At 42.4% G+C, this 24,596-nt stretch overlaps 1 protein-coding gene across 1 annotated transcript; it reads right to left on the reverse strand.

The window, feature by feature from the left end:
- Positions 1-4,643: 4,643 nt before the first annotated feature.
- LOC133415181 (kinesin-like protein kif7) lies at positions 4,644-22,795 on the reverse strand. Its single transcript, XM_061701040.1, is given in 21 exon segments — positions 4,644-5,396; positions 5,488-5,640; positions 7,733-7,931; positions 12,327-12,533; positions 13,079-13,294; positions 13,370-13,546; positions 13,649-13,774; positions 13,864-14,061; positions 14,421-14,626; positions 14,719-14,874; positions 15,386-15,507; positions 15,651-15,763; positions 16,196-16,348; positions 16,573-16,740; positions 17,872-18,027; positions 18,029-18,065; positions 18,182-18,529; positions 18,626-19,025; positions 20,562-20,759; positions 20,892-21,282; positions 22,726-22,795. Coding segments are annotated over 20 exon segments (4,026 nt in total). The 5' UTR covers positions 21,223-21,282; positions 22,726-22,795; the 3' UTR covers positions 4,644-5,034.
- Between the last annotated feature and the right edge of the window lie 1,801 nt (positions 22,796-24,596).

Consider the following 24,596-nt stretch of genomic DNA (forward strand, 5'->3'; position numbering starts at 1 on the left):
AGTTTTTGAACTCCAGAGCATGATTTCATTTTTCAACATTTTAACCATTACCATCCATATTCCAAGGTTTTAGTCATTAGCATTACATTTATGATCAAGATTTATTAGCCTGATACATGTTCTTTACGTTGCACTTCATTGTAGCTTTTTCATAATCATTACAGGTACAGTATTATCACTTCCTTTCTTCGCTGACAAGATCTGAGGATTCTAATTGCATTATAATGAGGTGTGGGGCCCAACTTTAGTATTAGCGAATAGGATTCATTATCCCATAAAGGGTTAAGGGAGAGTGTGACCTCATCACGAAATCTCCGCTCAGTGAGCTCACACTCGGCCTTGAAGATGTGAACAGTGCCAGCGCTGCATTTTGAGATGCAGGCAGAAGGTCACCTCAAGATGGCTCCCATGCATGGAGACAACATGATGGTCATGATGGTCATGTCAGCAGCGAGCGTGCATGTGGTGCCCCAACAAGGCCACGAGGCCTTCATTTGTGTGCCTCATTTCTTTTGTTTGCTTCGAGTAGAAAAGAATGACAATAAGCTTGCGTCTCAACACGTTTTCTTCTATGCAAGGTGGGTGAAAGGGCGGCATTAGAAATTTCTTATTGGGAGGGGCAGACAACACTAAAGGGATATTTCACATCGTCACATTTCTTATTTTCCAGATGGCCGGTCACTTAAATATGAGGATTGACTTTCATTTTCTTCTTTGTTTCGATACATTTGTATTGCGAACATGGATTTCAATTCCTGGTTACTTTTCCCTTTAGCAGAAAAAGTAGAATATATATTAGTTTGAGCCTTTATGAATGTGTCCTTTTTTCATAAAAAGGTTAATAAAGGTGTTTTTATACTTAAGTGACTACTGTAAGATGTTCACTTTTTTTTTTTTTTTTTTTAAAGCGCTTTACTGTTGTACTTGAAACCCAGTTGGATTTAACTTAAATAAAATCATTTTGTAAACTGGCAAAGACTTTTTAGTCTTTTTGTACGACTTAATGTAAAGTCAGTTGAAACAATGCACAAATTGCAACAGTTTAGTCATTTCAAATGACAGAAATACAAGTGAATAGGACTCATTCAGGCAGCAGAAAATGCTTCAACGAATAACAGAAGAGAAGAAAAAGTCTTCATTATTCTAAATCTTAGGAGGAGCCATATTAAAGTGATTCACCAAAGAATGGGCCGTAAGTGGTGAAGGAAGTTGTGATCATGCCCTCAAATGATTTCCTCTATCTTCACGTTTAAAACAACAACAACAACAACAGTATTTAGACACAAAGCAAACCCACCTGAAGAGCCAGCACATCCTCTTGTGTGTTCTTTTTGTCCCTCGAAGGTTTGAAGGTCATTCCTACTTTCGGTTATCTAGCTTTATGATGGACGATTAACACTCATACAGCTAGATAACCAAAGACAGGAACAGGCTCTGTTCTTTGCCATAACAACACACAAGTGTGCGCGTGTGTGCCTGTGTGTGTGTATGCTCCTTCCTGCATGGGGACAGAGCACAGGAACAATATGAATTGAAGGTGAATTTTATTCCGAGCAAATTTGACAGGCCAGAAACTCCCTTGATCTGCATTCACATAGTTGTTGCGTTGCACTTTACTTTACAAAGTTGTTCCAAATGCAATCCAATTGTCTTTAAAATCGTCGCATGTGGCCTCTTCCAAGCATTTGATACGCACGATGATTTAAAGTGTCGCTTGTTGGCTGTCAAAAATAACAGTTTTTGTTATATTATGTCCACTTGTTTTGCTTGCATCCGCAGGCCCCAAAATGGGAAACGATATTTTAATTATCTCAGCGTATTGAGGCGACGCTTCATTTATTAACTGTGACCAAAATATATTTGAATTACTCACGCCTGAGTGCCTTTAAAATATTTCATTCACTTAAAAACTGTTCAAGACTTTGCATTGATTGCATGACTTCCTATTTTTTTTATTGTAATAAGGTGATAATAATATTTTTAAAATGCAATTCATCACATTAAACTAATGCATTAATCCACAAAAATCATGCCCGACTGATTAATTTGGGAAACAGGGCATGCATCACAAGGACAGAATTCAGGATATTATCAAGACATTACAGTAATAATGCATTAAAAATATATTTTCCGGATATAATTATCTTGAAGCAGAAATGGTAAGCCTTAAAGTGTTTTTTTTTTTTTTTTTCTTTTTCCTCTGCCTGTCATGGCGAGGAGCATGACTACATGTGATGGAAACGACCACAGGTGCACAAACAAGACCACAGGAGATGTCACTTACACATATAAGCCCAAGAGGTCCATCTGCTGCATGCGTGGAGCCCACCCACATCCCCCCACATGTGCTCGTGGACATATAGAGCATTCCAGGTGTGACAAACAGGTGATCGGATCGATATGTGGGACCATATGCCCCTGATGGCCCGTGGAGAGAAGCTCCAGGTCGCTCCCGCTCTTTGTATCCGTCATGTGGACTCTTGCAGGCGCGGAAGAGGGAGGCCGAGGAGGACGTGTTCAGTGGCCGACAATGCGTGCTCACTCCCGGGGTGCGGAGGCTGCGCAGTGTCTCCCTGATGATGGAGCCTCCAATGCCGCCTCTCGTCCTCTCCTCCCACTGGTCCTTATGACGTCACAGAGGGAAGTCAAAGACGAGCCTATCAGAAAATGCTCCGTTTCTTTTTCGCACTGCTTTATTTTACACTCACTGGAAGAGTTTTCATGATTGCAACTTTATCTGAGCATTTAGGTCTCTTCGGAAGCAATAAACGACGTTGTGACGTTGATGTAGTCCTCGCCAGTTGATGAAGAGGTTTGAAAACGCTCATTAATTTAAATTAAACAAAAGCCCAGCAAAGTGCAGTGGTTCACTTTTGAAATCAGGTTTATAAATATTGGCGTTTCAGACCTTTAAACGGGGCTGGGAAAATCAGTTTGCTGCCCCCCAGTGTCAGCATGCAGAAAGACTGCTTTGGAAATTTGGAAGAAAAAAAAAAAAGATGGCCTATATATGGAAAGCTGTTCGAGCATTTATTCCATATACAGTTTCTAAGGTCCGTGTACTAGTAAGCATTTTTTCCTCACGAGTAAGACAATTCAGCGCACTAGTAGGACGACGAGGGCGTACTAGTAATGTTTTTTCCATTACTAGTGCCACTTTTTACCTACTAGTACACAATTAATCCTTACCTAAAAACTGAAAAAAAAAAAAAAAAAAAAAAAAAAAAAACTAAACAACTGTGTTGTGCTAGCAGCACTACGCCCAATTAGGAGACATGTGTCACACACCTTAATTCCCACTGAGTTTTGCCTCCCTACTAACATGTAGTAGTCCAACTTGTATGCCAGTGTTCCTACTATAGTGTGCAGAAATGTTATACAGTAGTAGGACATTTTTTTTTACTACTCTTGACACAATCGTTCCACCAGTGCACTGAATTGTCTTACGAGTGACAACAAAGAGTACTTGGACCTTAAACTGAATATCAATCATATTGAATAAATGCTCGAAAGACTTTCCATACTGACCTTGAACATACTAACCAGAATTTCACAAGGTTACTATTCAAAATCTAATGAGATCAAAGGAATTAGCTGCATAAACAAATATAATGCTCATTCTTGCATATTGGATACTGTTAAGGGTATTTTAACCACAATGATCACACAATGATTTTAAGAGAAATGTGGATCTTGTGGTATACTGGAGTCATTTTCAGCATAGATATTTACAGTTTGAATGTGATTAGTTATGGTTATTTTTTGTATCTCTCTTCTACCCAAAATTATGAATTCGCCCTAAAATCCTGCATTAGTCCAAATAGAAGTCACACGACTCCGTTGTTTGGACGAAGGCCACATTAGACCTCCAACTACAAATCCCACAGACTTCAATACAAATATTGCAAACATAGAAGCAGTTAATTACAGTTGTTAACATTTTTGGCCAAGGTTCATTTGTTTGCACGTTGTTGTAGCCTACATGCACTGAGGTTACACTCCCCTCTGTTGTTCAGATAAGGGTACTGCCACTATATAAGGAATTCTGTACAGGCAGTCAGCCGTTTACATGTAATGCGCCAGTCTATCCCTACCCTACCCTAATGCAGTAGTAGTCACAATTACAGTACATATTTGTCTAAAAAAAAAAAAAAAAATTTTAAGCCATAAATACAAAAAAAATACAACAGTTGCAACTGGGAAATGTAATTTCTCAAACTATAATAAACGCCCATTTATTTTAGCAAATGAAATATTTTTAATAAAATACTCACAACCAGCGGTGGGAAGTCGGTAACAACGTATACTTTGTTATTGGACTTTGATTTTTCTGGCATATGTACTTTTTCTGACGACTTGCATTTATTCCCTACCTTTAAAAACATATCTGTACTTACTTTGCCAAAATAGGCTCATTACTTTTTTCCAACCTCCATGGATGACAGTAGAAGGTAAGGTAGGTTAGGCATCCTTATGTCCATGGCGGGTCGCTCTTGGTTCTTGTTATTTTTGCTGGAAACTGCATCTTGAGTGGCTCAGCAGTCCAATCCTGGCACGAGTCTTAGCCACAATGGGGGCACACAAAGTCTGACTGCAGTTATGACACGACGTAAAAAAAAAAAAAAGACATAAATAGAGAGGTAAGGTCAACCATGGTTGAAATCTTTTAAGTACAGGACTTAAATCAGTACTTCTACTTCCACCAGTCTTGATTTTACACAATTATCTGTACTTTTACTTAAGTACAGAGTGTGAGCACTTTTGCCACCTCTGACATCAACTATGATAAGACCAAAGGAATGGAGATAAAATTAATACAATTAATTTTTAACCCTTTCAATAAGGCCATACCCTCATACATCTCAATGACACAGAAACTACCATAGTCAAAGTGCTTTGTATAAAAATCTGTCCATTAAACAATTAAATACAAATATATAAAAATACAAAATTAAATTTCTTTTGGAAACTTGGGATAACAATAACAAAGCTATTCTACAATAATAACAAACAAAAAAACCAATACACTGTTTTTCAGGCAAAATTCTTCCTCAGGTCTATGAAAGCATTGTTTGAATTGAGTGGTCCGACGTTGAGGCTGCTGCGGCGGGACTCCCTCCGAGTCTTCATAGCGGGCAAGGATGTCGGAACGCCGAGCCCGGTTTGGACTACCCGGTTGACGGGACCATCGGAGGCCGTTCGAAGCCACAGCTCCTCCATGACGGCCGGCTCCTCGGTGGGGAGAGAAGAGCGCCTCCATATGGATGGAAGAGGGGCATTCACCAGCTCCCGCATTTCCTCTCTCGACTTGGGAGGTTTTTCACTCACCGGTGTCCCTCTTCCCCCGTGGTTGTCCATGCAGCTGACACCTAGTGGTTTACCATTACATGGCAACACTGAAGCGTAGCACAACAACTGGACAGTTAGAATAAAGGTAGATCATGACTGATCCTGGTTCTAAGGATGGAAATAATACCTAAAATGTACCTTTGACCTGCTCCTTTGGCTGAATGCAGAACTCCCTCAGTTTGTTGTTTAGTTCCACATTTGCTGCCTTGTAGTGGTTAAGTTCCTTGCTGAGGCCGTGGATCCATCCCTCAAACTGCCGCTGCCTTCCTGCCAGGCCTTCGTCCATTTGCTCTGGACAGACACACATAAATAGGTTTGCAAATTCTACCAGCTCGTTGTAGCGGACACGCCATGAAAAGATGACACCCATTACCCCAGTTTCCGGCGACCACCGCGCTCCCCGCTGAGGAAGACGACCACAGAGTGGCAAGATTCAACTTCATATACCGACGCTAAGTGACTCACAAGCCAGGATCATCAAAAGCAAGACACAGACATCTGCTTTGCACACTGACGGTAAGTGAATTACCAGCATCCGGAGCATCAAAGCGGAGACCAATGTTACCTAGTTTTGCACCAGAATGCTAAATTAATTAACTTCCACCCCCAGCCAGCCCACAGACCCTCACCGACAAAGGCTGCGCCGGTATGACACGTGGCCAGTGACTGTTTTTTTGTCAATGTCTTTATGTCTCAAAAGTGTTCTCTGTCAATTGACTGTCTGTTGTCGTACTAGAGCGGCTCCAAGTACCGGAGAAAAATTCCTTGTGTGTTTTTTGGACATACTTGGCAAATAAAGATGATTCTGATTCTGAAGCCGGGACAATGGACGGGGTGCTCGCGACACCCACAGACGACGGAACGCCACTGCAGACGCGGGTCTTTTTCACCACAGTCTTTGCCGGACTTGACTGGGATTTAATATTTTAAGAACTTTACATGAACGCCACTAGTGACTGTATTTCTGCAAACTTGAATGTCTGATGTCGAGTCTGTTGTCAACTGAACCAGATGAAATGTTTCACTCCACACCACACAAATGCCACATTGCAAATATTACAGTGTTCTCAACAAACATACAATTGAAACATTCGTTACAGGGAACATTGGTCTCGTTTATCTTAAATCCAATAATTAATATTCTATTCCACTGGTTTTAAACCACAAGTTATACTAAGATGAAATGCAATTCTAGAGGCGCGGTCTGCCTTCGATTTGGTCAAAAGGGGCCGGCCTGGCTCTCATAAGCGGATAAAAAGGCCGAAGCTCCTTTGTCTCTCGTTCGCTCTCACACTCTCTCTCGTCGTTCCACCTGCCGAAGACCTGGCCCAGCTCGGGGAGCCCCCAACCTCTCACCACAAGGTAGCGGAGGCTGGGAGACGCCAAATTTCCCTGCCTCGCTGCAAAGGGTGGACCGCAGGAAGCACCTGCCAGCTCCGCAAAGCCGCCCTTTTGGGTGTGGGGCAGTTTACGGACGAAGGGCCGTTGGGAAGGAATTGCGGTGCGAAGCTTTCCCTGACCGCGTGGCAAGCATTACCACTGCCAGCGCGCCGGCCAACCTGCACTTTAAGGGCGTCTTTTTCTCTTTGCTTTCTTTTCCTGCAAAGCATCCCTCGTGAGCACTCTTGCCAACCCCTGGAAGGTTGACCCGCCTGCCTGAATTGGTCAACACACGTAAATCAAACTTGCGGTCTGCTAAAAGTACAGATTCTTGCAAATTGGGTTTTAAATTAACGAGAACAGGAATCCCCAGCTACATGCATTGTCACTACACGCTCATTCTACCAATCTCACATCACAAGTCAGTTTCCTTTGCCAATGTTCGTCTATTCTGTTTGTTTTGTGTTTTTCTGTATTGCTTCCATGTAGATTCCCCATGTTAGATCATTACATTTTCCATAAAGTTCACTACCTGCATTGTGTGTTTGGGTTCGAGGAAAGAAACCTCTGGCCCTCTAGAACTCTTATTAAAATTTCAGAAAGTGTAGCAACCTTCAGATTACGAGACTGATCAAAAGGTTTCTCGTCACTTTCCCTCAATTGTATCCACATAAAAAGGGACGTGGTTCCCCTTTCGAGATAAAATATCTTGATTGATAACACTGTAATTTAAAATTACGCTAAACCGGAAGTAATGAAGGGATCACTTACAGCTTTACTTTCTCCTAAATTAATCACATTTTTTATTTGACCCATATACACTATATAGGTAAGGAACTTGAAAAAGAAAAAATGACTTTCGTAAACTTGGGTGGTCTTATGAGATCAAATGCAGGAGTTGTACAATATTTTTTTTTTTAGCTGTTCCATGCATGGAATCTTAATTTGCAAATGTTGAAATTGACAAGTTTAATGAATGCTAATTACAATGTGCGAGCCACACCTCGACACTGCTGCAGTAAGAGCTGCACACTCCTCTCGTGTTCCTTCTGCTGCTGTGTGAGCCTACGGTCCGTATCGAGCTGTGTGCGATCCAGAGCGTTCTCCAGCCACTGCACCAGCCGCTGCTGCTCGTCCAGCTGCATTTCCAGCTCGGCGAGCGCAAGTTGAAGCTTACGCTCCTCCTCACGCAGAGACACTACCTGGGGAAGACAATCATGTCAACGCATTTCTGCAAAGACACTATCATCATTGATAGGCTTGACATAAGTGCAAAATGATGGAGTAGAAGGGGCAGTCAAAAAGTAATGCGCCCAATTTTCCTCCAGCTTTATTTATTGCAATAGAAAGGCAATATATTCATAGAAATAAAGCCCAAAAGGGGAGATCTCATTGCTACTAAGTTTGCTTTTTCTCAACACAGACTGTCCATCGATGAGCAAGGGCATGTAAGCCAGCAAAATTGTAAAAAAATTCGGTAGGCTGCTTAAGTTGTTCGTTATCAGAGAAGTACTGACCTCTAACTTCTATTAAAGGTCCAAAAAGGATAATGTGACAGTGTCAGATCAGTTGAGTATGGGGGACGGTTATGGTTGTCCACCCAAAGGAACTGATTACTTCACAAGCTCATTTGCTTGTCACGGATGTCACTCAAAATTGCCTCTTTTTCTTCACCTTTGATCGTGAACCTCCACTTTTTGTCTGCACTGTAGCCTATTGCAGCTTTCCCAAACACATTTTGCAACCTTTTGAAAATGTTAAGCAGTGGTTCCCCTTCTAACGAAAGAAATTCAATCACAGTTCTCTGCATCTGACGGGCATCCAACAATGACGTCATTTCCATCATTTTGTCATTTTCTGACAAGAGGAGGACAGGCAAATGTTTTTTTTTTTTTTTTTAAATAAACCTTCAAACAACTATTTAAACTACAAACTGTGAAAAGTCATGAAAAAAAAATCTTTAGCTTAAATTTAATTGGGTTAATTACCTTTTGATTGTAGAGCCGAGACAAATCAAATAAGTCTTGACTTCAAGTTTTGAATAAGTCCGAAGTTACTGTGGCAAAGATTAAGCAAGGCCGCACTAAATTTCAATCAAGTCGAGTACAAGAAAATTTCTTGGGTTAAGCTAGTCATAGGTCAAGTCATACAAGCCACTTTGCACTCAGTATATGTACTTAGCTGGACAGTAATCCCCCGCTACATCGCGGTTCACGCTTCGTGGTCCCGCTATATTAAAGATTTTTTTTGTATTACAGTTGTTACTCTATTTTTTTATACTGTCTTTATAATATTTTTGTTGTCTCTTGGTCTTGCTGTCTCTCAATATGTTTGTGTGTTTTATGTGTTTGTATTGTTTTATGTTTCTATGTACAGTATGTGTGTGTTTAAAAACCTTAAAAAAAGTGAATGTGCCGTAAATGCTATAAAAACATGCCCAGGGTGTATTTAAATGTGCTATTTCTACATCACAGATTTCACTGATTGTGAAGGTGGTCTCGAACGTAACCCCAGCAATGGAGGGGTGATTACTGTACTAACAAATTCATAATCACAGCTTTTTATCGGTTCCAAAACAAGTCTCTGTATTGTCTATTACTTTGTCTTCTCAACTAAACGTAACCGTGAAGCTTAGTAAATATTTGACCAGCTATCAGTTAGCTAAACTATGAAATGAAAGTAGTTTACTGGGACCTTTATTTGTAGGTTTTAGATTAATAGTAACAGATGAAGTTAGATTATTGTTGTTGCCTCTTTTACATTGTAATTGAAAACTTTTCATTTTGCCTTTATCTACGTCTCTAATTAAAAAAAAATAAAAATAAAAATCCATTCATCCATTTTCTACCGCTTATCCGAGATCGGGTCGTGGGGGCAGTGGCTTTAGCAGGGACACCCAGACTTCCCTCTCCCCAGCCACTTCATCCAGCTCTTCCGGGGGGATTCCGAGGCGTTCCCAGGCCAGCCAAAGGATGTGGTCTCTCCAGCATGTCCTGGGTCGTCCCCGGGGGACGTGCCCGGAGCACCTCACCAGGGAGGCGTCCGGAAGGCATCCGAATCAGATGCCCCAGCCACCTCATCTGGCTCCTCTCGATGTGGAGGAGCAGCGGCTCTACTCTGAGATCCTCCCGGATGACTGAGTTTCTCACCCTATCTCTAAGGGACAGCCCGGACACCAAACTGCGGACCAAACTCTGACTCCGGTCGAACAGAGACCGAACAGCCAGTATCAGGGGGTTCGGGACCCCATACTCACGAAGCAACCCCCACAGGACCCCCCGAGGGACACTGTCGAACGCCTTCTCCAAGTCCACAAAACACATGTAGACTGGTTTGGCGAACTCCCATGCACCCTCGCGGACCCTGCCAAGGTTGTAGAGCTGGTCCACTGTTCCACGGCCAGGACGAAAACCACAGTGCTCGTCCTGAATCTGAGATTCAACTTCCCGACGGACCCTCCTCTCCAGCGCCCCTGATTAGACCTTAACAGGGAGGCTGAGGAGTGTGATCCCCCTGTAGTTGGAACACACCCTCCGGTCCCCCTTCTTAAAAAGGGGGAACACCACCCCAGTCTGCCAATCCAGAGGCACTGTCCCCGATGTCCACGCGATGTTGCAGAGGCGTGTCAACCAGGACAGCCCCACAACATCCAGAGCCTTTAGGAACTCTGGGTGAATCTCATCCAGACCCGGGGCCTTGCCACTGAGGAGCTTTTTCACTACCTCGGTGACCTCAACCCCAGAGAGAGGATAGCCCGCCTCAGAGAACCCAGACTCTGCTCCCTCATGAGAAGCCGTGTCGGTGGAATTGTGGAGGTCTTCGAAGTATTCTCCCCATCGGCTCACAAAGTCTCGAGTCGAGGTCAGCAGCGCCCCATCCCCACTATGCACAGTGTTGATGGTGCACTGCTTCCCCCTCCTGAGACGCCGGATGGTGGACCAGAATTTCCTCGAAGCCGTCCGCAAGTCTTTTTCCATGGCCTCGCCGAACTCCTCACATGCCCGAGTTTTTGCTTCAGCGACCACCAAAGCTGCATTCCGCTTGGCCAGCCAGTACCCATCAGCTGCCTCAGGAGTTCCACAGGCCAAAAAGGCCAGATAGGTCTCCTTCTTCAGCTTGACGGCATCCCTCACCGTTGGTGTCCACCAACGGGTTCAGGGATTGCCGCCAGGCACAAACCATTTTACGGCCACAGCTCCGGTCGGCCACCTCAGTAATGGAGGCGTGGAACATGGTCGACTCGGACTCGATGAGCAAACTCGGAGGTGGGAGTTGAAACTCCTTCTGACTGGGGATTTCGCCAGACGTTCCCAGCAAACCGTCACAATACGTTTGGGCCTGCCTCGTCGGACCGGCATCTTCCCCCACCATCGGAGCCAACTCACCACCAGGTGGGTGATCAGTTGACAGCTCCGCCCCTCTCTTCACCCAAGTGTCCAAGACATGCGGCCGCAAGTCCGATGACACGACCACAAAGTCGATCATCGAACTGCGACCTCGGGTGTCCTGGTGCCAAGTGCACGTGTGGACACCCTTATGCTTGAACATGGTGTTCGTTATGGACAAGCCGTGATGAGCACAGAAGTCCAATAACAGAACATCACTCGGGTTCTTATCGGGGGGGGCCGTTCCTCTCAATCACGCCCTTCCAGGTCTCACTGTCATTGCCCACGTGAGCATTGAAGTCCTCCAGCAGAACGATGGAGTCCCCAGCGGGAGCACTCTCCAGCACCCCCTCAAAGGACTCCAAAAGGGTGGGTACTCTGAACTGCTGTTTGGTGCATAGGCACAAACAACAGTCAGGACCGCCTCCCTCCGAAGGCGGAGGGAGGCTACCCTCTCGTCCACCGGGGTGAACCCCAACGTAGAGGCGCCGAGCCGGGGAGCAATAAGTATACCCACACCTGCTTGGCGCCTCTCACCGTGGGGAACTCCAGAGTGGAAGAGAGACCAACCCCTCTCGATAGGACTGGTACCAGAGCCCAAGCTGTGCGTGGAGGCTATATCTAGTCGGAACTTCTCGACCTCACACACCAGCTCGGGCTCCTTCCCTGCCAGACAGGTGACATTCCACGTCCCTAGAGCCAGCTTCTGTTGCCAGGGATCGGATCGCCAAGGTCCCCGCCTTCGGCCACCGCCCAGCTCGCATTGCACCTGACCCCTATGGCCCCTCCCACAGGTGGTGAGCCCAAGGGAAGAAAAAAATCCTTGAATTCAAATATCCCTCCATGGTGCTTGCTTCATGAGGTGGGCTCTGTACTCTGGCTTATAGCATACTGGTGGACTGCCAGGTTCAGTCAAGTTATAGTCCAAAGTCTTAAAATTGGTGACCTAAGACTGACTTGGGTCAAGTAATCTGACTTGAGTACCTTAACTGTGGCAGATTGTAAACTACTACTTCTACTACTATGACTATTAGTCTCAGCATCGCTATCGGCAATGTTCTCCTGAAGTGTGGTGTGGTCGTTGGTGCATCCCTAGCCCCGAGATAACTTTTGTCTTCACACTGTAAACAACAATAAATTGAGTTTTGGAAACACGGTCACACCGTGATGGTCCAACGGCGCGGCCCTGCCGGTGAATATTCTGAGGCAAACCTTGTCGAAGTACTTGCACAGCAGAGCTCTGGTCTCGGAGGCAGATAAGTAGCTGAGTTTGGCCATGAGATTCATCTCCCATTGGGACAGCATGCTGGCGGATGCCCTGAGCTGCCTCTGCCTCTGAGTGATGGCCTCGTTCTTGTACTCAATGGCTGCATCCAGAGCTTCGATGGCCTCATCCAGCTGGAAGAGGGTTCGCTCCTCCTGGAGCGAAACAGAGAAAAGATGGAGACTCATACTGGAAGAGCTTGCACTGATGTTCTGTTGGGTCCTCAGGATATTTTTAACTAACAGAACATAAAAATTAACACTTAGATGAAATGTAAATATTTTCATATTGTTCACATAAAGTATGACAGCATTTTCTGTAAAAGGATAGTGAGCCTAATCATGTTCCCTATATAGTACTAGTAGTAAGAAATAATTTGTCATGTTCCAGCACTATATAAGTAAGATAAGCATGACTCTTCAGCTGAGAAGAGCTAATGTTAAAGACTAGTTTGTGAGTGTGTTTTTTTTTCTTTTGAAGACCATGTTAAGATTTTCTAAAACTGTTCTGTGGTTGCATGTAGACAAGAAAAATTATATTGGTTGCTTTTGCGCCTTTCCCTGAAATGACTTTCATCTGACTTCTGATTGGTCAAGTGGCCTTACAGTTAGGGGTTATAGCACCACGTCCACTATCTACTGATAAAATACACACGTATATATGGTCGTATGCTAAAATGCTTAAGAGTGCAGAGTCTGACCTCCGGTGAGAGCAGGTTTCCCTGGCGCAACTTATCGTCCAGCTCCACTCTTTGTTTAAGCAAGGAATCTTTTTCTTGACGGAGGTTGGAGATTTCTTGTCGAATCTGTTGGGAGTCCTGAGCACTGCTGCTGCGAAGGAGACCGTTCCTCTCGCTCAACTCATGCTCAAGTGTCTCGATGCGTCCTGTTAGAGTCACCAGATCTTTACTCAGGGCCTGCAGAAACAGATGAACCCAGTGACAATGTATCAGAATTTCCTTATTAACTGTGGTGGTTTTCTGTTTGAATACCTGACTGGAACGGAGCCTCTTGGTCTCAAGACCACTGCGCTCCTGCAACAGGGCTTCTTTCTTGGCCAGAATTTCCTCCCGTTTCGTGAGCTCTCCTTCCAGATCTTCAAGCCCTCGTCTCTGATCTAGTACACGCTCCATTTCTTCATCGAGCCAGCGTTTCTGCTCCTCGATCTTCTGCTCTCACAAAGGGCAGAATGGCGCAGTCAGTCAATGTTTACTTTAAATCACAAGAACATGGAGTTTAAGTCTGCCTCCGTAATGTATTTGTGACTAAACCTGTTGCTCCTCCAGTGAGATGACAGAGCCGTTGCTGCCACTGCGTCTCTGCCTTTGGAAGGCAGCAATCTCCTCAGTCTTGATCTTGAGAATCTTTTGCTGTTGCTCATTCTTTATCTCAAGTTCCTAATGTAGAGCAAGTGTGAAGCTATTAATAGCGCATTGTTGTCGAATATCAAAATGAACCAAGAAAAACACCAAAACCCAACAACTACCTTGACTCTGTGAGTTCTGCGCTGCATCTCAGTCTCCAACCGACGTTTCTGCTGACTTTCTTGACGCAGTCGCTTCTGCAGGAGTTCCTGTTGTTGCCTCATAGACTGAACACTGCGCTCCAGCTCAAGCACCCGACGCTCACTTTGTGCCGGCAGATTAGCAAGATGGGCAGTGTCCCTTTGACGTTGTCTGAGAACCTTCAACAAAAGCATTTGCAAAGTTAGTAATTACAGGAGACATGTTGAAACGCTATCCACAATATAAATCGAAAATAGACTATAACCAAATAAGTCAGATGTTTTTTTAATTCACCACATACCAACCACACGTGAATTTAACCATCATCATCTAGAATTTGTTCAAAGAAAAACTGATAAAAAAAGGCTTATTTTTATCCAACAGGATGTAATCATGTTGAGCCCTGCTCCTGCTGTAGTTTATTATAATGTACAGAAGTAACTAATACAGTGCCTGGTGAGTGGATGTCAAATCATATTGACAAATAATATAAATCTGGTTTCACAGCTGAAAGAATGCACATGTATGACGTACAAACCTGAACTTTGCTCTGAGCCGCCGCAATTTTTCGTCGACATTCCTGAGCTCTGGTCTTGTCTGTGGCAGTGATCTCTCTCTCCTGCCTCTCCAGCTCCTGAAGTTGCCTTTGGGCCTCGTGCAGCTCCTGTCGTGCCTGCACGGCTTCACTTTCCAGAGCTGTGATCTTGTGACTGTACTGCCTGTTCAGGGACTGAGCATCCTTACCTGGTGAATCACAAACAGCATGTCAACCAAAAAAATAAAAAAAGATGGGCCGTAGAATTTGGGAACAAAATTCTGGAGAATGTGACATGTACCTGTTTTGACCAGTTCCTTGATGAGCTCTTCTTTCATGCGGATAGTAACTGACAGCTCCCTTATCTTCTGCTGGGCCTGAAGAAGGCCTGACTCTGAAACACCTTCGAAGCCCCTCAGAGCATCACGTACAGATGTTTCACTCATATTGCAGTTGGCTGAGCGGTAATGGAAGAGAATAGTAGGAGTAATAAATTTTATTTGCATAGAGTTGAAAAGTAAGTGAAAAAAATTGGTGAAAAAAACTAACATTACTTTAAAGATTGTTTTGTTTGTAATCAAGAAAATAATTGAAACTTGACACTCAATAAACTGTGAAATAATTACAGGATGTCAAAGTCTGTATGATGGGGATGCAAGCAAATCTGGCCTGAACACTTCAGATCTCATCTATTTTAATCTCAGACTGGCACAAATAGTTAAATTACAGGAAATGGCTGAATTCAAAGCAATCATATATTGTCTTAACATTTCCTGATGACAATGTCACAGCAAAAGAAAGGAAATGTAGACTAGTACACAGACCCTGCACGACCTGTGTTTGTTTCTCTACGTCATTTATGACTTCCGAATGCTTCGAACAATCTGACCAAGTTACAAGTCAGTCTTTGCAACAACTGAGACCCAAAATATATGTATTCCTTTTGTCACACAGCAGATTAAACTTACATGCTTTTCTGGCTAAAGTGGGATGTTGGTCTAGCTCGGGTAGATGCGATGTCAGACCTCTACCACTGACTGCCCGTCCACCTAAGAGCATGTCCTTCTTGGTCCAGGTTTGATTCACCTGCCTGTCATTAAATATGTTCAATGTGACATCAATACAGGCATGATGAAAAACATGAGAACATAGGCTGTGACATAAACGGGGTGTGAACTGCTAGTCGTCGTATCTTGATCGTGTGAGCTGCAAACTGTAATTTTAAAGACAAACCTTTGTCTCCCTTTGGGATGGTTACACTGAGCGCCGTCTTCATTGATCCCATAAATTTCTGCTCCACTTGTGGTCATCTGCTCCTCATAGAGAGAAACATCCTGATCATCACCCTGTAAACGCAAAGAAGCAAGCTTAGATAATTCTGTACAGGACACCTAATAAGATACACCTACAAACGGTAAGTGATCCAAAAGATAATTGCTAAAAAATATATATATTTTTTTTCTTCTAAAAACTCAAAAGAAGATAAATGACTATGTTCCGTTTTGACTGCCAATTGACTTAATGAGCATCATTGTAGTGTTCAGAAATGTGCTGCGTCACACATACAGTATACTATTTATATTTTAATACGCAAGTACAGCTAAATTATGCACGACAATAAACAATTCATTAATACCTCTCTGACAAGAAAGGTATGTGTGTATAGGCCTATTTTAGACAAGGTAGGCCTGGACAGTTGTAACATAAAAGGAAGATGCTTTGGCAAAATAGTTTTAAAAAGTAAATTTTATCTGTGAAAAACTGTAGTGGTTGGTTACCTGTGACCCTCCATTTTGTCCATGGTGCATGGAGCTAATCGGGGCGGTGTGTGGCCGTGAGCACAAATGAAGGCCCAAGCCGCGCACATCGGGACTGGCGAGCAGACACTGCAACTCTGCAATCAGGTCTTGTTGCTCCTGTAGTTTATCACTCTGAGAGAGAAAACACATGAAATCGTGACCTAAATCAGCAGAAAACCAGGAAACCACACAATTATTATGCTTCTATCCTGGTTGACCAAATTACTGCGGGTCTGTTGTGACAATGTCGATTAAAAACAAAAGAAGCTGAGTGTTGTATGTGAAACCAAACTACTTCCAGACACCAACATACTAATTGGGGGGGGGGGGTAGAACATAACTTTGCTTTATGAGACCTGCAGTTTGTATTGCTCCATAGCGTCCTCCAGAGCTGCCAGGAAGTCTGTATTCTCTCTCTCCAGACGCAGGACGTCCGCTTGAAGCCTAACGACAGTCTCATCCTTCTCTCCGTCTTTCACACTGTCGTGCTCATAGCTCCACCTCTCCTCCAGAGAATCAGAATCCTGGGTTCACAACATGGCATAAACAGAGATTAATATGTGCAAAATGTTTACAAAATAAAATAAAAATTTAAAAAAGTGTTTTAAACAGAACTCCTACAAAAAAATAAGTAAAATTTTATTTGGTCAGTTGAATACCCTTTTTCAAAATTTTAAAGAAACTGCAATTTACCAAGTTCCACATTAGGCTGAGCAAATACACAACTTTGCTTTCATCCACTTGTGTATTTGCTAGAGTTCAAATTACTCGAGTAATATCAGGGAGACCTGTATAAGCTTAGATGATTTAATATTCTTGCAGATGGATCAACAACCATACAGCAGAAGCAGTGTACACTGTGGTTGTTCCAAGAATACTTCACTGAGCTTCTGTTTTATACCGGTGTAAGTCACGCCCTACTATCTTCACTAAACAGTGCTATATCTGACTACCCTTGTTTTCTCATATACCAGGAAGATGGTCTTGTCTGACTTGGTCATCCTCCGATTTCATCAAACAGCAACTATCCCACCACCCAAAAACATACTCAAGTCTCGTCAGTCATTAGTCTGAATTAAGCAAGTCACATACAGTGTATAAGACTTACTGCTATGTGAGAATATACAGAAATCAATATATCATGATTGTTCAGTGTTCCCTGCTATTTGCGAGGATCTCTGCTGCGAATAGGGAATACCTGTGAGTAATTGACACCCTCTTTATAAAGGTTTATATTTGCCGAGCAATGCCAAAAGATGGCAGCAAAGCATTACTTTTGTCTATATCAGCGTTCACCAACCTTTTCGAAAAATAACTAGTGTATTTCTTTGCTCAAATGACCTTAAATTATGTTATTAATAATTAAAGATGTTCATATTACAATAATTCACAATGATCTAACAAGGTCACAAACAGATACATATCAACATGCAACACTATATTTCTATAAATCTCTGCAAGTGTTAATTTTTGTCAAATGATCATGTCTACAACATTCCTAGCAAATCACCATGTACCCTCCTGGTGCACAAGGGCACTACCATGATCCCCTGGTCACAGCTTCCCAATGTATTTAAACATGGACCCTTTCCATCAAAAGGCCACACGATGAGGCCAAAGCAATCTTTTATTGCACTAGTTTGAGAGAGACACACCTGGTTGTTCACCGAGGGCCTTTCCCTTCTTAAAGCGACATTTTCCTCTGTAGAGCTGTTCTCGATACCGCTGTCTGGCCCAGATGCGGTCGTCAGTCGACTACGTTCCTCCTCCACAGAACAGAGCCACTCCTTCACTCTCAGACCCTGCTCCGCAGGTCAGCACTCCTTCACTCTGCAGCTCGCGTAACAATCTATCATTTTTACAAGCATTATATATCAGAAAATTATATACTGAGCACTCTAGGCTATCTACATTATAAATTACGCGATACATATTTATACATTAGTTTAGAAATCATGTACTAACCTGTAAGCAGTGTCCGTGCAGGTTCGATAGTGGGCACCCTGCACTTGCAGTCTACTAATTTCTCCTTCGCCAAGTCGTGGCCTCCTGTTGGGGTCAGCATGAGAAATGATGCGGGTCTCTGAACGATGGCGGTTTTCAAGCGCTCGGCGAAGGGCTTTGATTTGTTGCTCCAGCCCTTCTACTCGATCTGGCTCCCGCTTGCAGTTGACCGTGGCCCGATTCTGAATATTGCGGGCCCTTGCGGCGTAGTTTAGTGTATTCAGACTTTCGTCAAAGTCTGAGGATGATGGGCTGATGCAGGCTATCATCAGGGTTTTAGAATTTCCTCCCAAAGAGTCTTTAAGGATCCTGGGTAAAACAATGAAACCGTAAAAACTGTGAACACTGAAAAAATAAATTAACTTTCTATGTTCTAGTTATAGTGAAACTTTAACAGAAAAGCACCTTGTGATTTTTGAATCTCTGTATGGTATGTGAGAGCCTTTTCTTTTGGGGTCCCCGAGGGCTCCAATAACATTTCCGAGGGCAAGAAGGCCGCTGTTAATCTGAATGCTCTCCTTCAGTCTTTCTCCAGTGTTGCCAGTTCTCAAGATGCGCTCTGAGCCGGCCAAGTCCACAAAATGGAACTTGGAGGACAACATTTGGGGTCCGCCGCTTGTGGCACTCCCGTAGAGTCGCAAACCTCCCCGTCGCTGATCCATGTATAAGGTGAAAATGGTGTGGGAGCGGCTGGAGTTTGGATTCATTTGGGTTGCGCCCGTGTGTCTAGCTGTGTTGCCGGATTCCAGTAAACTCAACACCTCATCGAGACCCTCCACAACGCACTCCTTTACACCACACAGGACTACACCACGCAACATGAGAACAAACATACGAGTCATACAACACAGATTTATGATTTATATTACAGCAAAAGACCCCCACTACCCACAACACAGGTGTGTGTGTGTGTGTGTATATATATATACACACACACACACACACACTATATATATATATATATATATATATAGAGAGAGAGAGAGAGAGAGAGAGAGAGAGAGAGAGAGAGAGAGAGAGAGAGAGAGAGAGAGAGAGAGAGAGAGAGAGAGAGAGAGAGAGAGAGAGAGAGAGAGAGAGAGATTAGAAATGGATAAAAAAAAAAATCCTGCCTTAATAGTTCCCAACTTCCATCACATTTCCCCGTATTGAGTATTTTAGAGCTGCAGCTATTGAATATTTTTGGAGTCAAGTTTTCTACCGATTAATTTGATAAAAATTGATTTTGCATTATTAAACATAACAACATAGGCATGAGTTGCAGTTACAATGTTTATGTCCACTTGGGGTTGCCATCCTTAAAGTTTACTATAGTATCTGTTACTTTGAGTGGTTATGTATGACTTTAAGAGGCAAGGCAAGGCCAGCCCTGATGAGTGACATGGCGTCAGCGACTGAGAGTGTACAGTTGGCTGGCTGTCATCGTGTTGAGTGACTCGGCATGATTTCTGGCCATCGGCAGCTTGTGTATGAATATATTATATATATATGCTTATTACATGTTGGATTTCTTACCGTTTTAAAGTGGCTGAAAGCGCACTGGTGGCTGTGTCTATCCTTGACCACTTGCAGGGTGCATTATAATAGGTTCTAATTCGTGATGGTAGGCTATATTAAATTAGCTCACATACGTGACCTCGTGTTGGTGATTGCAGAAGTGCGGTTTTGGTTTATTTTATTTGTTAAGTATGTAATGATTCCAAACTTGGGGCATTCTCTTTAACAGACGCTTTCCTCAAGTCTTGCTGCCATCGCGCCAACTAAATTCTACACAGTGATGTGTGTGACTGCCGTTACGTCAGTTTGTGTGGAAAATGATTCCTGCAAAGCTTCAAGGCAGAGATTTTGATTTATTTTGTAATCAACTTACTCGAGTTATCCAATTAATTGTTGCAGCCCTAGAATATTTAATAAAAGAATGACAATGAATGGGTTACTTGATTGCTCATTTCCCCCATGGTCCATCAAGGAAAAGCATTCAAATGGCCATACGTAATCTGTTGTGAATTGGTGTGTTTTTATCCAAAAGTTAATCTATCCTAGAGTGAACCAGCAATTTCTCTCAATTTAATCATTCACAACTCAACATATTTGACCAACATACATAACAGATATATATGGTATTTGAGGTATTTTATGGGGCATTTATGACATATCTTTAACCAGATTCATACATTATTAAACAAACCCCTTTCAGTGACTGTGTCAATCAAAAATGAAATTTTGATACAGCATTAGTTTTCTTTTATACAGATTTCACATTAGCACAATTCTCAGCAAGGTATACCTTATGCCATGCCCAAAGAGTGTATGTATATCCGAACAACAGAAATGTACATACCAATATTGCCCTTATCTTCCCGAATATGGATGTCCTTGCTTGCAGTTTCCACCTCCAATAAGTCCTTGAATTCCTCTTTGTAAACCTCCAAATAGGACACCCGCACGGAGAAGTCTGTGAGGTCATTTTCATCCAGCAGCTTGAATACATCCGCAACAGCCCTGGGGATGATGCCCTGCTCCTCATCTCGAAATGATGCTACACATCCATGACAAACAAAAAAGTACGGCTTAGAGTGAGCAGAGTGGTTTAAAGCAAATCAAGCTATTGAACAGCACATTTTACTACTAAATAGTACATAGGGAAATGCTGGTAAAGTGACCAACTTACATATATTAGCTTCTCCAATGGTGTAAGTCTTGCCTGAGCCTGTCTGTCCATAAGCAAAGACTGTTGCATTGAAACCTTGGAAGAAAGCCTCAATAAGCGGCTGGACTGACATAGAATAAACCTCGTCTTGGCAGCAGGTTTCCTCAAATAGGAAGTCGCAAAGGAAGTGTCTGTCGTGACCCAGGGTGACCCGCTGTAGTTCGGGGTCCACGGTGATGCAACTCTCGTGGCAATGGAGAAGCTCTTTGGGCAGCAGCGGACGCACTCGGACCGCAACTTGAACTGACGAATATTCCCCTCTGCCTTGGCCGCTTGACACTTTGGGAGACATGTTTGCTACGACGTCAGAGCTACGACTGGGTCATCTTGGGGGCAGTCACAGAGCATCAGGCTGGAAGAAGCAAGGACAATGAGTTGATGTGCAAAAAAAAAAAAAAAAAAATATCATCTTGAAAAGTGACTTTTGAATGCACATGTCCAACTGTTAACTGATTCAGTACTTTTTGCAGTACTTGATGTTCACTAACAAGGAGCTCAACATCAAAAGCCACAACAGGTGTTTGTGCCACAAATCCATCTATACAGTTTCTGGTTGATTTAGAACTGGTATTTAAATCACTTTAATCATTTTAATCCTCTTCATCAAGCTGTTAATATTTTGACATCACGAGATCAAAACCACACGTAAGAATTGATCTACAGTAGCTCACATTATATTCAAACAGGATGTTCTCAGAAAGGAGTGTGGCCACTGAGCTCCCCAGAAGTTGGCAACAGAGATACAGAAAGACTGGAAGAGTCACAGAAAGGCATAGAGTAGTGAATTTTGCCATTTAGCGCCTTGTTGGAGAACAGCAAATTGTGCAAAATGTACCAAAGCACTGAACAGTTGAAAATGTACATTCAAAAGTTTAGAGATGATCAAACTAAGTTCCTCTGTAAAAAGTATAGTATAGGTCATTTTAGGTTCATCCCTAATTTTCACCCGACAGATGGAGAAATAAAGACAATTTCTAAACTTAATGGATATGAAAAAATAAAATAAAATTTTCAGGCCAGGGGATTGCTTTCAAGCCAAAGAAGCTTCTTCATTGTGTTCTCAAAAGCGTGAAGTGTGGAATATGACTTTGCATCTGAAAGCAGACGTGTGTAGATATACAGCAAGAGTTTACATTAAAATGGGAATAATATAACACATTTAAATTGCATTGAGTGTTAGTTTACTAACACATTGCAGGTAATCACCGAAAAATAAGTGAAATACTGTACTTTTGTTTAAACTTAAGATGTTGTCTTACCACACTTTTCAACTACTCAAATTGAATAGACTTCAGATCTCGGCTGTGCTAAAATAGTACAACTGGCAATCTGGCAAAATAACGTTAGCGTTCACGTTAGACAGTTTAACCCACGCTTGTTTGCAAAATGTGAAAAATTCGTAGCCCGAGGCACTCCATGGAAGTCCATGCGTGGCTAACTAGTGACATCTTTACCACTAAAGTCAGTAGCTTGGTGAGGATGCACCGCTAAAGAAATGAACTAACTTTGTTGGCTGCAGCATGAAAAGTCGACATTTTAGCCCTCCTTAGAGGCGAGACGCCCTCTCGTAGTTCACGCGCTCGTCTTGTTTACCCAAAAAAAAAAAAAAAAAAAAAAAAGCTAAGCTAGCGTTGCAAGCTAGTTAGCAGCATTCAGAACAAAAACAAGCGAAACGGTGGAGTTGCCTACAAGTTGTAAAACAGGTTATTGCACACTCTACAGTACAACGTAGACCGTTAAAAGAAGTATGCAACCACGTGGGTTGAGTTATAGGGATCCATTTAATGTTACTTACTTGGATGTTGTTCAAATTAAAGGATAATACTTTTTTTTTTTTCCTTGGGAAAATGGAAGTGTGGGGGAAGTCATTGGGAGGAGCCGGAAAACTTTGGGATTGTTCTCTTTTTTTTTTTTTTTCCTCTGAGCATCACGACTGAGTGTTTTGAGTAGCCTGCTTTACCTCTTATCCTCGTTGGGGATTAACCTATATTTATTTAGTCAGTCAGGGTTTCAGCGCGTTTTTTATGTTGCTTATGAGCCAAACTGTCACCAACGATTAAAAAAATAAGAATAAAAATAAAAATCTGTTTTAGTGTTCTAGATTATAAATTTGTAAATTTCACCCTGACTTCAACGGAATTCACAAGTATTTTGGTTGCGTTAGAAAGAACGCGGCATGTTTTATGAAAGAATAACGTTATTTGAAATCAATAGGAACTTTGAACAGATTAAATCTTAAATATAATGAAGATGTAACCCTGAGTACATAAAAGGTGAGTTGTGTTAAATTAATATTACAACTTATACAATTAAGATATTTATTTCACAGCCAGTGTAAAATGTAATTATTGCGGTTGGTTATTACTATTATTTATATTTTTATATAATAATATAGTTGTTGAATTTAGGTTAAAATAATTAAAATATTTATTTCTGTCAGTTAGGAGATGTGAAATCATTTGGCAGCAAGAGTATATTCAATTACTATTTGTGAACAGAAGGGAGCGTTGTCGCTCTGTGTTTTAAAATGCACTGAGAAATGTTCACTTGGTATCAAAAGATGGAATAAACAAATCTAGTGTACTGTTGAATTTTGATTTGGGAAAAATATATGTCAATATCTGTAAGCTACATGAGCGGAGCAACATATTCAAACACATAAGAGCCACGAGAATAGGATTAATATATCTAATGCCAAAGTAATTCATTTCTGTGAGGGTGAGTCAAAAGTGAGCAATAGTCGTCATTTTGTAAAGGATGAGATTAGATCCCAAAGTATTTGGACAGTGAGATTAATGATTTGGCATCTATACATTGATTCATGGTATGTCTAGCTTCAGAGGCACAAATGTTTTTCTCCATTTTACGTAATTGCAATTCTAAATACAGTCTGGAGCACATGGACATGACCAAATTCAGAGAATCTTCCCCGGAGATGCTTTTCTGGGCTTTCACTGCTGCCATCTTCACTTGCTTGTTTGTAGTTATAAATAAAACCATCATTTTCACAGACAAATAATATCTTTCAGGTTTAAAAAAAAGACAGGAATGAAAACAACAGGCCTGAGCTCACCACCTAGTACAAGTAGTGTCTTATCTTCACCAAGCAGAAATTTAGCATTAATCAGTAATGAGTTTAAAAGTAATGTGTTTCCCCAGAAAGACAGACACTGCGCCAATCATTTAAAATAGAGGGCGTGGGGAAGGAGAGTGAGTGAACTTTTTTGCCATGTAAATAAAGACGGCACTTCAATTCCGTCAGCATTCCACAGGCAGTGATGGGCTGACGTGACTGTCCAATGGTCTTCGATTCGGGTTTCTCTTCTCAGCTATCACTCTCTGTCTGCCTCCCTGGGCATCTTTTTTTGATGATGATGGCACGGTCTCAACGCTCGACTGTGTTGTCATGCCTCAGCCTCTGCCGCAGCATGGAGCACCAGTTGTACTTCAACACATCCTGTTTGGTGGCAACAATTCATCACTATCCACAGGTACTTATTCGTACTTGGCAGTTTTTAATTGGAATATAAACCATTTATTAGTATACATAAAATAGATGAGTCATTACTCACGCACGTGTACTGTGCGAATGGCACGGACAAGCTCCTGCAGGTTATTTTGGTAAATTGAAGCAGTCACGTTATTCATGCACTGTAAGAACATAGT

Source organism: Phycodurus eques, chromosome 2, assembly GCF_024500275.1.
Source record: "Phycodurus eques isolate BA_2022a chromosome 2, UOR_Pequ_1.1, whole genome shotgun sequence".
Classification (NCBI taxonomy): Eukaryota; Metazoa; Chordata; class Actinopteri; order Syngnathiformes; family Syngnathidae; genus Phycodurus; species Phycodurus eques.